This window comes from Podarcis cretensis (assembly GCF_951804945.1).
Source record: "Podarcis cretensis genome assembly, chromosome: 4".
Lineage (NCBI taxonomy): Eukaryota > Metazoa > Chordata > Lepidosauria > Squamata > Lacertidae > Podarcis > Podarcis cretensis.
In genome coordinates this window covers 6,765,067-6,777,199 of record NC_137173.1, presented here as the reverse complement: position 1 = coordinate 6,777,199, position 12,133 = coordinate 6,765,067, and the positions used below count along the sequence as shown (strand labels likewise).

The 12,133-nt window shown below is 49.7% G+C and overlaps 1 protein-coding gene across 1 annotated transcript in view; it reads left to right on the top strand.

Annotated features, from left to right (window-relative positions):
• Positions 1 to 1,591: 1,591 nt before the first annotated feature.
• Positions 1,592 to 12,133, top strand: part of PPME1 (protein phosphatase methylesterase 1) — a 40,453-nt gene continuing 29,911 nt past the window's right edge. The window contains exons 1-3 of the mRNA XM_079973989.1: positions 1,592 to 1,778; positions 6,668 to 6,762; positions 7,120 to 7,211. Coding sequence (XP_079830115.1) covers positions 1,678 to 1,778; positions 6,668 to 6,762; positions 7,120 to 7,211 — 288 coding nt within the window. The 5' untranslated portion in view covers positions 1,592 to 1,677. The remainder of the gene's footprint in view (positions 1,779 to 6,667; positions 6,763 to 7,119; positions 7,212 to 12,133) is intronic.

Below are 12,133 nucleotides of genomic sequence, written 5' to 3'. Positions count from 1 at the left end.
GTCTTCTCTTCTCATGAGGTGGCCAAAGTCTTGGAGCCTCAGCTTCAGGATCTGTCCTTCCAGTGAGCACTCAGGGTTGATTACCTTCAGAATGGACAGGTTTGATCTTCTTGCAGTCCATGGGACTCTCAAGAGTCTCCTCCAGCACCATAATTCAAAAGCATCAATTCTTCGGCGATCAGCCTTCTTTATGGTCCAGCTCTCACTTCCATACATCACTACTGGGAAAACCATAGCTTTAACTATACGGACCTTTGTTGGCAAGGTGATGTCTCTACTTCTCAAGATGCTGTCTAGGCCTGTCATTGCCCTTCTCCCAAGAAGCAGGCGTCTTTTAATTTTGTGACTGCTGTCACCATCTGCAGTGATCATGGAGCCCAAGAAAGTAAAATCTCTCACTGCCTCCATTTCTTCCCCTTCTATTTGCCAGGAGGTGATGGGACCAGTAGCCATGATCTTCGTTTTTTTGATGTTGAGCTTCAGACCATATTTTGCACTCTCCTCTTTCACCCTCAATAAAAGGTTCTTTAATTCCTCCTCACTAACTTAGTTGGTCTTTAAGGTGCTACTGGAAGGAATTTTTTTATTTTGTTTTAAGATTGTATCTGTTATTCTGTATTTTCCCCAAACAATATTCTAATCAATAAGTTTTCTAAATTTCTCATAAATCTATTCTAAACACATAAAAGGTAAAGGTAAAGGTACCCCAGCCCGTACGGGCCAGCCTTAACAGACTCTGGGGTTGTGCGCCCATCTCACTTAAGAGGCCAGGGGCCAGCGCTGTCCGGAGACACTTCCGGGTCACGTGGCCAGCGTGACATCGCTGCTCTGGCCAGAGCCAGAGCCAGAGCCACACACGGAAACGCCGTTTACCTTCCCGCTGGTAAGCGGTCCCTATTTATCTACTTGCACCCGGAGGTGCTTTCGAACTGCTAGGTTGGCAGGCGCTGGGACCGAGCAGCGGGAGCGCACCCCGCCGCAGGGATTCGAACCGCCGACCTTTCGATCGGCTACATTTAATCCTTGTCTACATAATCATTATTAATTTTAATAGTGATATTAATATCAACATTATTATTATTAACAATAATAAATTGTTGTTGTTATCGAATAAGAGACCAGGAAGAGTGGAGTATTTAAAGGAGAGTGGGAAATGTTTGCAGGTTGAAACGTTACCAGGGATGGAGCGGATTAAAGTATATGAAGGTACGATTGAGGAGGGAGGACAATAAAACTTACGGAGCAATTAGAATATGCAGTCACAATAGGTAAATATACAGAACCGCGGAAGGGAGGGCAAGGGAAAGCGACGATTATGACTGCATGAGTGAATTGAATGGAATAGGAACATTTGTAATGGGAAAAGTATAAATATATTTCAGCTTTTAATCATGGAAAACTGAAGAGCGACTCTACACTTTACTATCTCTACGGCGCCGCCCCGCCTGGCTCGACTCCCTACAACGGGACCGCGCCTCCCAGGGTGCACCGCGGCCGCTCCCGTTTGGAATCTTCAGAAACTCCGTTTCCCAGCACGCCTTGGGGCGCGGGGAGGCGTCCTTCCGGCGCGCAGAGGCTGCTGGGAGCGGCTGGCCGGCGGCTCCTTCTGGGAGGGCGGGGGCCGGATCCTGCCCCTTCGCCGCCGCCGCCGCCTCGCCTCTCCCCGCCGCCCTCGCCATGTCCGCCTTGGAGAAGCAGCTGCAGCTGGGCCGCCTGCCCCCTCGCCCTCCGGGACCCGCCGGGGGAAGCGGCCAGGCCCTCCCCAAGATGCGCATGGGGTACGCGAGGGGCAGAGAAGAGGGGGGGGGGTCGGGTGACGTCACGCGGAGGGAGATGACGTCACGCGGCGGGGGACCGGGGGTGGCGTGACGTCATGCGCCTGGGGTGGGGAAGGGGCGCCGAGTGGAGGAGGGGGCGTGGCTTTGGGGAGGATGAATGGGGCGGGGCGGGGTTTGCCCAGGGTTTATTGGGGGGGTGGGGGGGTGGGGGGATTTTCCAGAACACGCGTGGGTGGGGGAATCTTTTTTGGGGGGGAATAATTGTCTGCAAAATGAAGGGGGGCTCTGAAGGTGGGGGGGTGAGCAGGCGCTCTCTGCTTTCAATGGAAGCCTGGTGTGTGTGTCCTATCTATACTTACACTGTATATATATTCTCGTATATATGTATTTTTATATATCTATATGTGTGTTACAGATAGGTAGCCGCGTTGGTCTGCCATAGTCAAAACAAAAAAAATTCCTTCCAGTAGCACCTTAAAGACCAACTAAGTTAGTTCTTGGTATGAGCTTTCGTGTGCATGCACACTTCTTCAGATACACTGAAACAGAAGTCACCAGACCCTTCTATATAGTGAGAAGGTGGGGAGGGGTGTTACTCAGAAGGGTGGTGGGAATGGGTGATTGGCAGATAGCTGTGATGAGCCTGTTGACGACTCTTAACGACTGCAATAGGTCTTGCAGGAAAAAGCAAGGGGTGAGAAGGTGAAAAATGGCTTTGTCATGTATAATGAGATAAGAATCCAAGGTCTTTGTTCAGACCAGGTCTCTCCATGGTTTTAAGTTTGGTGATAAGTTGCAATTCAGCAGCTTCTCTTTCCAGTCTATTTCTGAAATTCCTTTGTAGTAAAACAGCTACTTTGAGATCTTGTATAGAATGTCCTGGGAGATTGAAGTGTTCTCCTACTGGTTTCTCTGTCTTGTGATTCCTGATGTCTGATTTATGTCCGTTTATTCTTTGGCGTAAGGTCTGGCCTGTTTGTCCAATATAGAGAGCTGAAGGACACTGAATACACACACACACATATGTGTATATAAATATACAGTGGTACCTCAGGTTACATACGCTTCAGGTTACAGACGCTTCAGGTTACAGACTCTACTAACCCAGAAATAGTACCTCGGGTTAAGAACTTTGCTTCAGGATGAGAACAGAAATCGTGCTTTGGCGGCGCGGCGGCAGCGGGAGGCCCCATCAGCTAAAGTGGTGCTTCAGGTTAAGAACGGACCTCCAGAACGAATTAAGTACTTAACCCGAGATACCACTGTATACACACACACACACACGTATATACAGTAAGGGACGCGGGTGGCGCTGTGGGTTAAACCACAGGGCCTTTTGGGCTTGCCGATCAGAAGGTCGGCGGTTCGAATCCGCGCGACGGGGTGAGCTCCCGTTGCTCGGTCCCTGCTCCTGCCAACCTAGCAGTTCGAAAGCATGTCAAAGTGCAAGGAGATAAATAGGTACCACTCCGGCGGGAAGGTAAATGGCATTTCCCTGCGCTGCTCTGGTTCGCCAGAGTCATGCCCTCAGCCATTAAAGCAAGATGAGCGCTGCAACCCCAGAGTCGGCCACAAGTGGACCTAATGGTCAGGGGTCCCTTTTCCTTTACATATATACAATGTGGATATGTGTGTATATATGTATGTGTGTATCATGGGGGTTTGACATAACCCCAGAGGCACATTCCTTCATTGTCTCCTGAAACAGACAGATCCCAACAGCAAATAGGAGTTATGTGATGTGTAATATGGCAGGTGGGGTTGTATTAATGAGGGGCCCAGCCCCAAAGGACCGGGCGAAAGTGTGTAAATGTGCCTGCTTTCAAATGGTGGATAACAACAGCTGCGGTGTTCATACGGTGGTGTTTTCTGAAATGCATTGCATGCAACAGCCCTGCAGGGTAGGCCAGCCTAGTTTCCCCCTCCCCCATTGGCTGAGAGTGTGTGAGAAATAACCCTCACCCAAGGTTGCTTCATGAGCAGGACTGAATTTCTGCATGCACGCAGGTGCTCTGGAGGCAGTAGTTAGCCCCGTAGAAAGCACTGCTCCTCGGTTGCAGACATGGACAGAGGCCACCTGGGGAATCCCAGGTTGACTGCTGCTTCTGGCCTTATGCCATGGGGCGTTGCAATTTCTTCACCCTTACCCAAAGGGTTTAAGGGGTCCTTTTTTTTGCCCGGTGAGAAAGGATAGAGAAGGGGATTCTCCTGGAAATTGAAGGCTGTCGTTTGTGATGTGAAAGCTTAATGCGCTTCTCTCTTCGTTGTAAGAAGGTAAAGGGTAAAGGGACCCCTGACCATTACGTCCAGTCGTGGCCGACTCTGGGGTTGTGGCGCTCATCTCGCTTTATTGGCCGAGGGAGCCGGCGTACAGCTTCCAGGTCATGTGGCCAGCATGACTAAGCCACTTCTGGTGAACCAGAGCAGCGCACGGAAATGCTGTTTACCTTCCCGTTGGAGTGGTACCTATTTATCTACTTGCACTTTGACATGCTTTCGAACTGCTAGGTGGGCAGGAGCAGGGACCGAGCAATGGGAGCTCACCCCGTCGCGGGGATTTGAACCTCCAACCTTCTGATCGGCAAGACCTAGGCTCTGTGGTTTAACCCACAGCGCCACCCACGTCCCATCATTGTATGTGTTGTGAAAATCACATTGCAATGGGGCAACCTCAAGGCGGCAACCAGCTCAGAGAATTGGGGGGGGGGGTGTGCCTGATCCTGGTGCATGAGATTCCATCAGAGGTAGGTGATGTTCATCCGGCGCAAGCAATGCATGGGGGCTGTGAGGGATCGCGGGGTGTGCTGCTTGCAAAAAGGAGGGACCTGAACCCTGCTTTCAAATAGGTGATGTTTGGGGGAAGGAGAGGACGGTGTTACCAGATTGTGGCGCTTGCTGGCCATTTGCCAGGGAAGGCTGGGTGGGGAATCGCTGAAGGAAACCTGCTGCGCATGGAAGATGCAAAGTGACAGCGGAAGGCGTCTCTCTGGGAGGGGCCGTCGCTCGCTGCTTGAACACACCATTTGCACGCAGAAGTCCCAGGTCCATTCCTCAGTGAAAGCAATAAAAAACAACAACACTGGCAGCGGAGCCAGCCGAGATCTCCGCCCGAGACTTTGCGGTGAGAACAGCTAACCAGCCTGGACTAGCCTTCCCCCAGTCTTCATGCTCTCCAGATGTTTTCGACTCTTCACTCGCAGCAGCCTTCTGGGAGTCCAAATCATCTGGAGGGCACAAGGTTGGGGAAGCTTGCTCTGCAGCACATCTGGCTATGCTTCTGGCAGATCTGAGCAGCTTTTCGGAGGACGGAGGCCACCTTGAACTAATAATCTCAGCTTCTGCCTGCACGGTGAAAATAATGAAAGAGGCGAGACTGTTTTGGTGTTGCTGTGGGGGAGAAATTAGGCAAGCGCCCCTTTCCTGGCTGGAGTAGTTTCAGGTGAAGCTTCGGAATACAGTCATACCTCGGGTTACAGACGCTTCAGGTTACAGACTCCGCTAACCCAGAAATAGTGCTTCAGGTTAAGAACTTTGCTTCAGGATGAGAACAGAAATTGTGCTCCGGTGGCGTGGCAGCAGCAGGAGGCCCCATTAGCTAAAGTGGTGCTTCAGGTTAAGAACAGTTTCAGGTTAAGTACGGACCTCTGGAACGAATTAAGTACTTAACCTGAGGTACCACTGTATCTGGTTGTGAGAGAAGGAGATTTAGCCCCCAAACCCATGTTCCAGTAATCTCATAGGTAAAGGTAAAGGTACCCCTGCCCGTACGGGCCAGTCGTGTCCGACTCTAGGGTTGTGCACCCATCTCACTTAAGAGGCCGGGGGCCAGCGCTGTCCGAAGACACTTCCGGGTCACGTGGCCAGCGTGACGAAGCTGCACTGGCGAGCCAGCACCAGCGCCGCACACGGAAATGCTGTTTACCTTCCCGCTAGATAAGCGGTCCCTATTTATCTACTTGCACTTAGGGGTGCTTTCGAACTGCTAGGTGGGCAGGAGCTGGGACCGAACGGCGGGAGCTCACCCCGCCGCGGGGATTCGAACCGCCGACCTTGCGATCAGCAAGTCCTAGGCACTGAGGTTTTACCCACAGCGCCACCCGCGTCCCGTTTTAGTAATCTCACAGAACACCTTCTTTGTATGGAATGTGTTTGGCCTTCTCAGCCCCTGATGCATCCCTCCAGCAGCAGAGGAGGCTCTTGTGTTTCCCACAGGCATCTGGTTGGCCGCTGTGAGAACAGGATGCTGGACTAGATTGGCCATTGGTCAGATCCAGCATGTTTTCTTATGTACCCACAACTCCCATCAACCTAAGTCAGCATGGATAGCAGCAAGGGATGATGGGAGTTGTAGTCTGGCAGCATCTGGAAGGCTGCAGGTTGCTGGATGTAGGTCAGGCATAGGCACCTTCGTCCCTCCAGGTCTTTTGGGACTACAACTCCCATGATCCCTAGCAACAGGACCAGTGGTCAGGGGTGATGGGAATTTGTAGTCCCCAAAACATCTGGAGGGCCGAGGTTTCCTGTGCCTGATGTAGATCTTAGTCTTCTTTATATTCAGTCCCAGGATGATTGTGAAATGTCTGTCTGCCAACCTGTGGTATTATTTCTCTTGCCTGACTCCACCATCCAGCAGTATAGATTTCTAAAGCTTTATTTGGTAAATAAATAAAATGTTGAGTTGCTGGCAAAAGATGTGCAGTGATGGAGCCTGGATTATTTTGTGGTACCCCAGGGGAATCCAATCTGTAGTGAAAGGAATGGCCGTTACTTTCTTCTCCTTCTTTTAAATTGCAAGAACAAGGCTGTCGTTGCACATAAAGGGCCCTCCTGCACACAGCAAAATTCTTCTTAAGCCACCCATATTTAAGCGTTGTGTCTCTGTTTTCCAGGCCTGGAAGGAAGCGTGATTATTCTGCTGTCCCGTGGAGCCAGTACTTCGAGTCCATGGAGGATGTTGTGGTTGAGAGCGACTCTGGCAAGGATATATCCTTTCCCCCTCCTTTGTTAAAAAAAATCCTGATTTATAGGGTCCTCTGTTGCGCACATAGCCATAAGGCCACCTGCTTAGAAGTTGCCACCCTCCACGCAGTGTGGCTCCCGGCAGATGGCCTTGGGCGGTGATGTTTGCAAAATGTTTCCCTGATTGAGCTCGCTTTGGGTGGCACTGAACCGATTCAGCGCTGCCAAAGGACGGTGCCAAAGTCTTCTGGGCGTAAAAAAATGAAATAATGTCCTGTTGACTGAGCGGCGATGTGTTCCTGGGAGGCACAGACAATGTTGCAGCTTGCATCTTAACTCTCTTTATTTTGAGAAGGTTACAATTTCCTTAACTGTTCATACACTTTTCGAATTTACAAGAGTGGGTCCGAAGGTCCCGTCTTACTCCTTCTACACGGCGGAGGCCATTCTGCCCTTTCCTGGGCTGTGTTTACCGTAAGTGAACAGCTGATTGTACATCTTTTCCTGTGGTTAATATTTCGTTGTTTACGGAGCCCCTTCTGCTTGCGAAGCGCCTTTACAGAATAAACCCGGAAAGCGTCCTTCGGGATGAGAATTCATGTTGTGGCTTGATGGCCGCAAGCAAATGCGTTGTGGATTTCCAGCACAATAGCTGCCTTGTTTTTAAAGGCTACGACGGAGAGCAGGGCACCTGCTGTGAATGTAGAAGCATCTCCAGTGAGAAAGAGATCTGGTTGCAGGGCTACAATAGGACTTGAAGAGAAAACCATACATCCTAAAGACACCACAGTTTCCACTAACCTTTATTCCAAGGAGGCAAGATTGTTGAACTCCCTGGAATCTTACCACTCTGTGTTGGTGTGTAACACTATACAGAGACACACACATGCACCCCTCTCCGTCCAGGCAAGCATAGAGGCATTATTGCACTCCCAGAAGCCTTCCAGTCAGCCAGGAACACAGAATCCTACCCTTTTAACTCTGCGCTGCATGAAAAAGACTTTTCTTCTGTTTGTCCTGTATCTTCCAATATTGAGCTTCGTGGTGAGGGGCATATTTTTTCTGACTAAGCACCGGGAAGAATTTTGTGACGGCAAGAGTCGTTTGACAGAGGAAAAGGCCCCTTCAGAAGGTGGCAGGCTCTCCTTCATTGGAGGTTTAATAATAATAATAATAATAATAATAATAATATATTATTTCTACCCCTCCCCATCTGGCTGGGTATCACCAGCCACTCTGGGCGGTCTCCAATAGAAGGCCAAAAATGCACTAAAACAACAGCCATTAAAAGCTTCCCAAAACATATATTTGAATTGAATTTATTACGGTCCCAGGCCAGACTCGCATACCGTACTAAACAAATCAGAAACACAATAAAATTAAGTTTAAATTAACAATCAATATAACGATAAACAATACAATTATGGCAGCAGTTAAGATGTCATATAGTTGTTACTTCTTTGACATCTGATAGGAGGGCGGCACCACGACTGAGAAGGCCCTCTGCCTGGTTCCCTCACGTCTCGCAATGAAGGAACTGCCAGAAGGCCCTTGGTGTCCAGGCGGAACGATGGGGGTGGAGATGCTCCTTCAGGTCTACTGGGCCTTTGAGGCCGTTTAGGGCTTTCAAGGTCAGCACCAACACTTTGACTTGTGCTCGGAAACGTACTGGGAGCCAGTGTAGGTCTTTCAGGACCGGTGTTATGTGGTCTCGGCAGCCGCTCCCAGTCACCAGTCTAGCTGCCGCATTCTGGATTAGTTGTCGTTTCCGGGTCACCCTCAAAGGTAGCTCCATGTAGAGCACGTTGCAGTAGTCCAAGTGAGAGATAACAGAGGTTCGGTCGTCACCTTTCAGGGATTCTGCAGCTGTGATTCCTGCAATGCAGGGGGTTGGACTAGATGACTCTAGTGACCCCTTCTTCCAACTCTCCAATTCTGTAAGCTGCTGCTGCTGCCAGTTAACCTATCCCTGTTTCCCCCCCTAACCTAGTGCCCTCATTTGTTTTCTAACTACTACTCCCATCAGCCCCAGCCAGAAGGGTCCCAGGTCAGGGAAGTTTGGGTACATGGAGCAATGGTCTCACTGTTCCCTGTATCTCCTAGTAGAGCTAGCAGTTGTTGTTGTTTAGTCGTTTAGTTGTGTCCGACTCTTCGTGACCCCATGGACCAGAGCACGCCAGGCACTCCTGTCTTCCACTGCCTCCCGCAGTTTGGTCAGACTCATGTTTGTAGCTTCGAGAATACTGTCCCACCATCTCGTCCTCTGTCGTCCCCTTCTCCTTGTGCCCTCCATCTATCCCAACATCAGGGTCTTTTCCAGGGAGTCTTCTCTTCTCATGAGGTGGCCAAAGTATTGGAGCCTCAGCTTCACGATCTATCCTTCTAGTGAGCACTCAGGGCTGATTTCCTTAAGAATGGATCCGTTTGATCTTCTTGCAGTCCATGGGACTCTCAAGAGTCTCCTCCAGCACCAGAATTCAAAAGCTTAGCAGAGACTTGTCCTAAACCCCAGAGAGTGGCTGCCAGTCAGGGTAGACAATACAGATCTCAATGGAACAATGACCTGACTTGGTTGCAGGCGGCTTCCTGTTTGCTTGGACCATCGATGGAAGCAGAACACTGCGTGGGAAATCCGATTCAGCATGGCTCTTCCGAACTGGCTTAAGGCAGCAACCCTGGGTCCACTTTACCTGGGTAGCAAGCCACGAGATTTTCTTCTGAGCTGACATGCCCAAAGTTTTCACTGCTACTGGCTTGTTTGTCCTTCCTTGGATTCCTGCAGCACAAGAAAGTAGAATAAGGGGAACCTGGATCCTTCCAGGGGCTGTTGGACTCCAACTCCCATCAGCCCCAGCCAGCATGGCCTGTGGGATGATGGGAGTTGGAGTCCAGCTACATCCACAGGGCCACAGTCTCCCCATCCCTGGCTTAAAAGTTGGAGGGCATAATGGCTTCTGCAATTGCAGGCATCCCTTGTCTCCTTGGGCCAAACAAACAAGATGAATTTTAACAGGGAGAAATGTAAAGTATTGCACTTGGGCAAAAAAAATGAGAGGCACAAATACAAGATGGGGGACACCTGGCTTGAGAGCAGTACATGTGAAAAGGATCTAGGAGTCTTGGTTGAGCACAAACTTGACATGAGCCAACAGTGTGACGCGGCAGCTAAAAAAGCCAATGCAATTCTGGGCTGCATCAATAGGAGTATAGCATCTAGATCAAGGGAAGTAATAGTGCCACTGTATTCTGCTCTGGTCAGACCTCACCTGGAGTACTGTGTCCAGTTCTGGGCACCACAGTTCAAGAAGGGCACTGACAAACGTGTCCAGAGGAGGGCAACCAAAATGGTCAAAGGCCTGGAAACGATGCCTTATGAGGAACGGCTAAGGGAGCTGGGCATGTTTAGCCTGGAGAAGAGGAGGTTAAGGGGTGATATGATAGCCATGTTCAAATATATAAAAGGATGTCACATAGAGGAGGGAGAAAGGTTGTTTTCTGCTGCTCCAGAGAAGCGGACACGGAGCAATGGTTCCAAACTACAAGAAAAAAGATTCCACCTAAACATTAGGAAGAACTTCCTGACAGTAAGAGCTGTTTGACAGTGGAATTTGCTGCCAAGGAGTGTGGTGGAGTCTCCCTCTTTGGAGGTCTTTAAGCAGAGGCTTGACAACCATATGTCAGGAGTGCTCTGATGGTGTTTCCTGCTTGGCAGGGAGTTGGACTCGATGGCCCTTGTGGTCTCTTCCAACTCTATGATTCTATGATTCTATGGCTCTTGGGAGACTTTTCAACAGGCATTCTCCACCGCTGCCGGGTGCGCCTGGTTTTTTTTGCCACCCAGTCGATTTTCCTGGAACAAAAGGCCTATTTTTAAAACGCGCCTTGGAGCCTCAATGCTGCTTAATCACTGCAATTCCAAAAATATGTTATTTAGGTGGCAGGGACAAATCACGAAGCGTCATCGTCTTTGCAGCAGGGTTCTTATTTTTCATAAGTGTGCCTGGTGCAAATCCCACCCCACCCCTTATTTTGGGAAAGACTGGAGCTTTTTCCCTATTTCCACCCTTCTGACTGAGACTTCACACATCTCCCCACCCAGTGCAAAGGAGACTTGGATCCTGCACACAAAAGTATGCAATCGCTGTACTAAGTTCAGGTCTAAAGAGCTGGCATTCAGATGGTTGTCTTCAGTAAATGCCACAAGTTGAAAGTTACAGAATTGTAGAATTAGAAGGGACCCCGAGGGTCATCTAGTCCAAACCTCTGCAATGCAGGAATCTCAGCTAGATCATCCATGACAGATGGCCGTCCAACCTCTGCTTAGAAACCTCCAAGAAGAGACAAGTCCACTGTCAAACAGCTCCTACCCCCAGAAATATCTTCCTCCTGTTTAGTTGTTTGGATTTGTAAGCAGTCAGGAAAGAAGGAGGGGCAGTTTTTGGATCAGCCCCAATCATCCTCTTGACCTGATCTCCACTGGATCACTCACCCAGTAGATCACGATCCCCTTATTTCTGCCTGCATCCCTAATAGTTGGACCATGGGTAGGCAAACTAAGGCCCAGGGACCGGATCCGGCCCAATCACCTTCTAAATCTGGCCTGCGGATGGTCCGGGAATCAGCCTGTTTTTACATGAGTAGAATGTGTCCTTTTATTTAAAATGGGTTATTTATGGGGCATAGGAATTCGTTCGTATTCCCCCCCCCAAAATATATATATATATATATAGTCCAGCCCCCCACAAGGACTGAGGGACGGTGGACCAGCCCCCTGCTGAAAAGGTTTACTGACCCCTGACATTTTGTTGTGCCTACTTGTTTCCAAAATCTGTTTAATTTGTTGGTGTTTTCTTATGAATATTTAACACGATGTAATTGCATAGAGAGTTGTTTTTTTTAAAATGGTTAAGCAGTAAAAGTAAAGGGACCCCTGACCATTAGGTCCAGTCGTGGCCGACTGGGGTTTCGGCGCTCATCTCACTTTATTGGCCGAGGGAGCCGGCGTACAGCTTCTGGGTCATGTGGCCAGCATGACTAAGCCGCTTCTGGTGAACCAGAGCAGCACATGGAAACGCCATTTACCTTCCCGCCGGAGCGGTACCTATTTATCTACTTGCACTGGCATGCTTTCGAACTGCTAGGTTGGCAGGAGCTGGGACCGAGCAACGGGAGCTCACCCCATCACGGGGATTCGAACTGCCAACCTTCTGATCGGCAAGCCCAAGAGGCTCTGTGGTTTAGACCACAGCGCCACCCGCGTCCCATGTTAAGCAGTACATATTGTTAAAATAAGTAAAATAAATGTTAAGACCTTCACACCAGGAGCTTTAAAATTACTGGCGTTCCACTGGAACTGCAGACCATGGCATTTCCAGTATGGCGTATTGTCGAGAGTG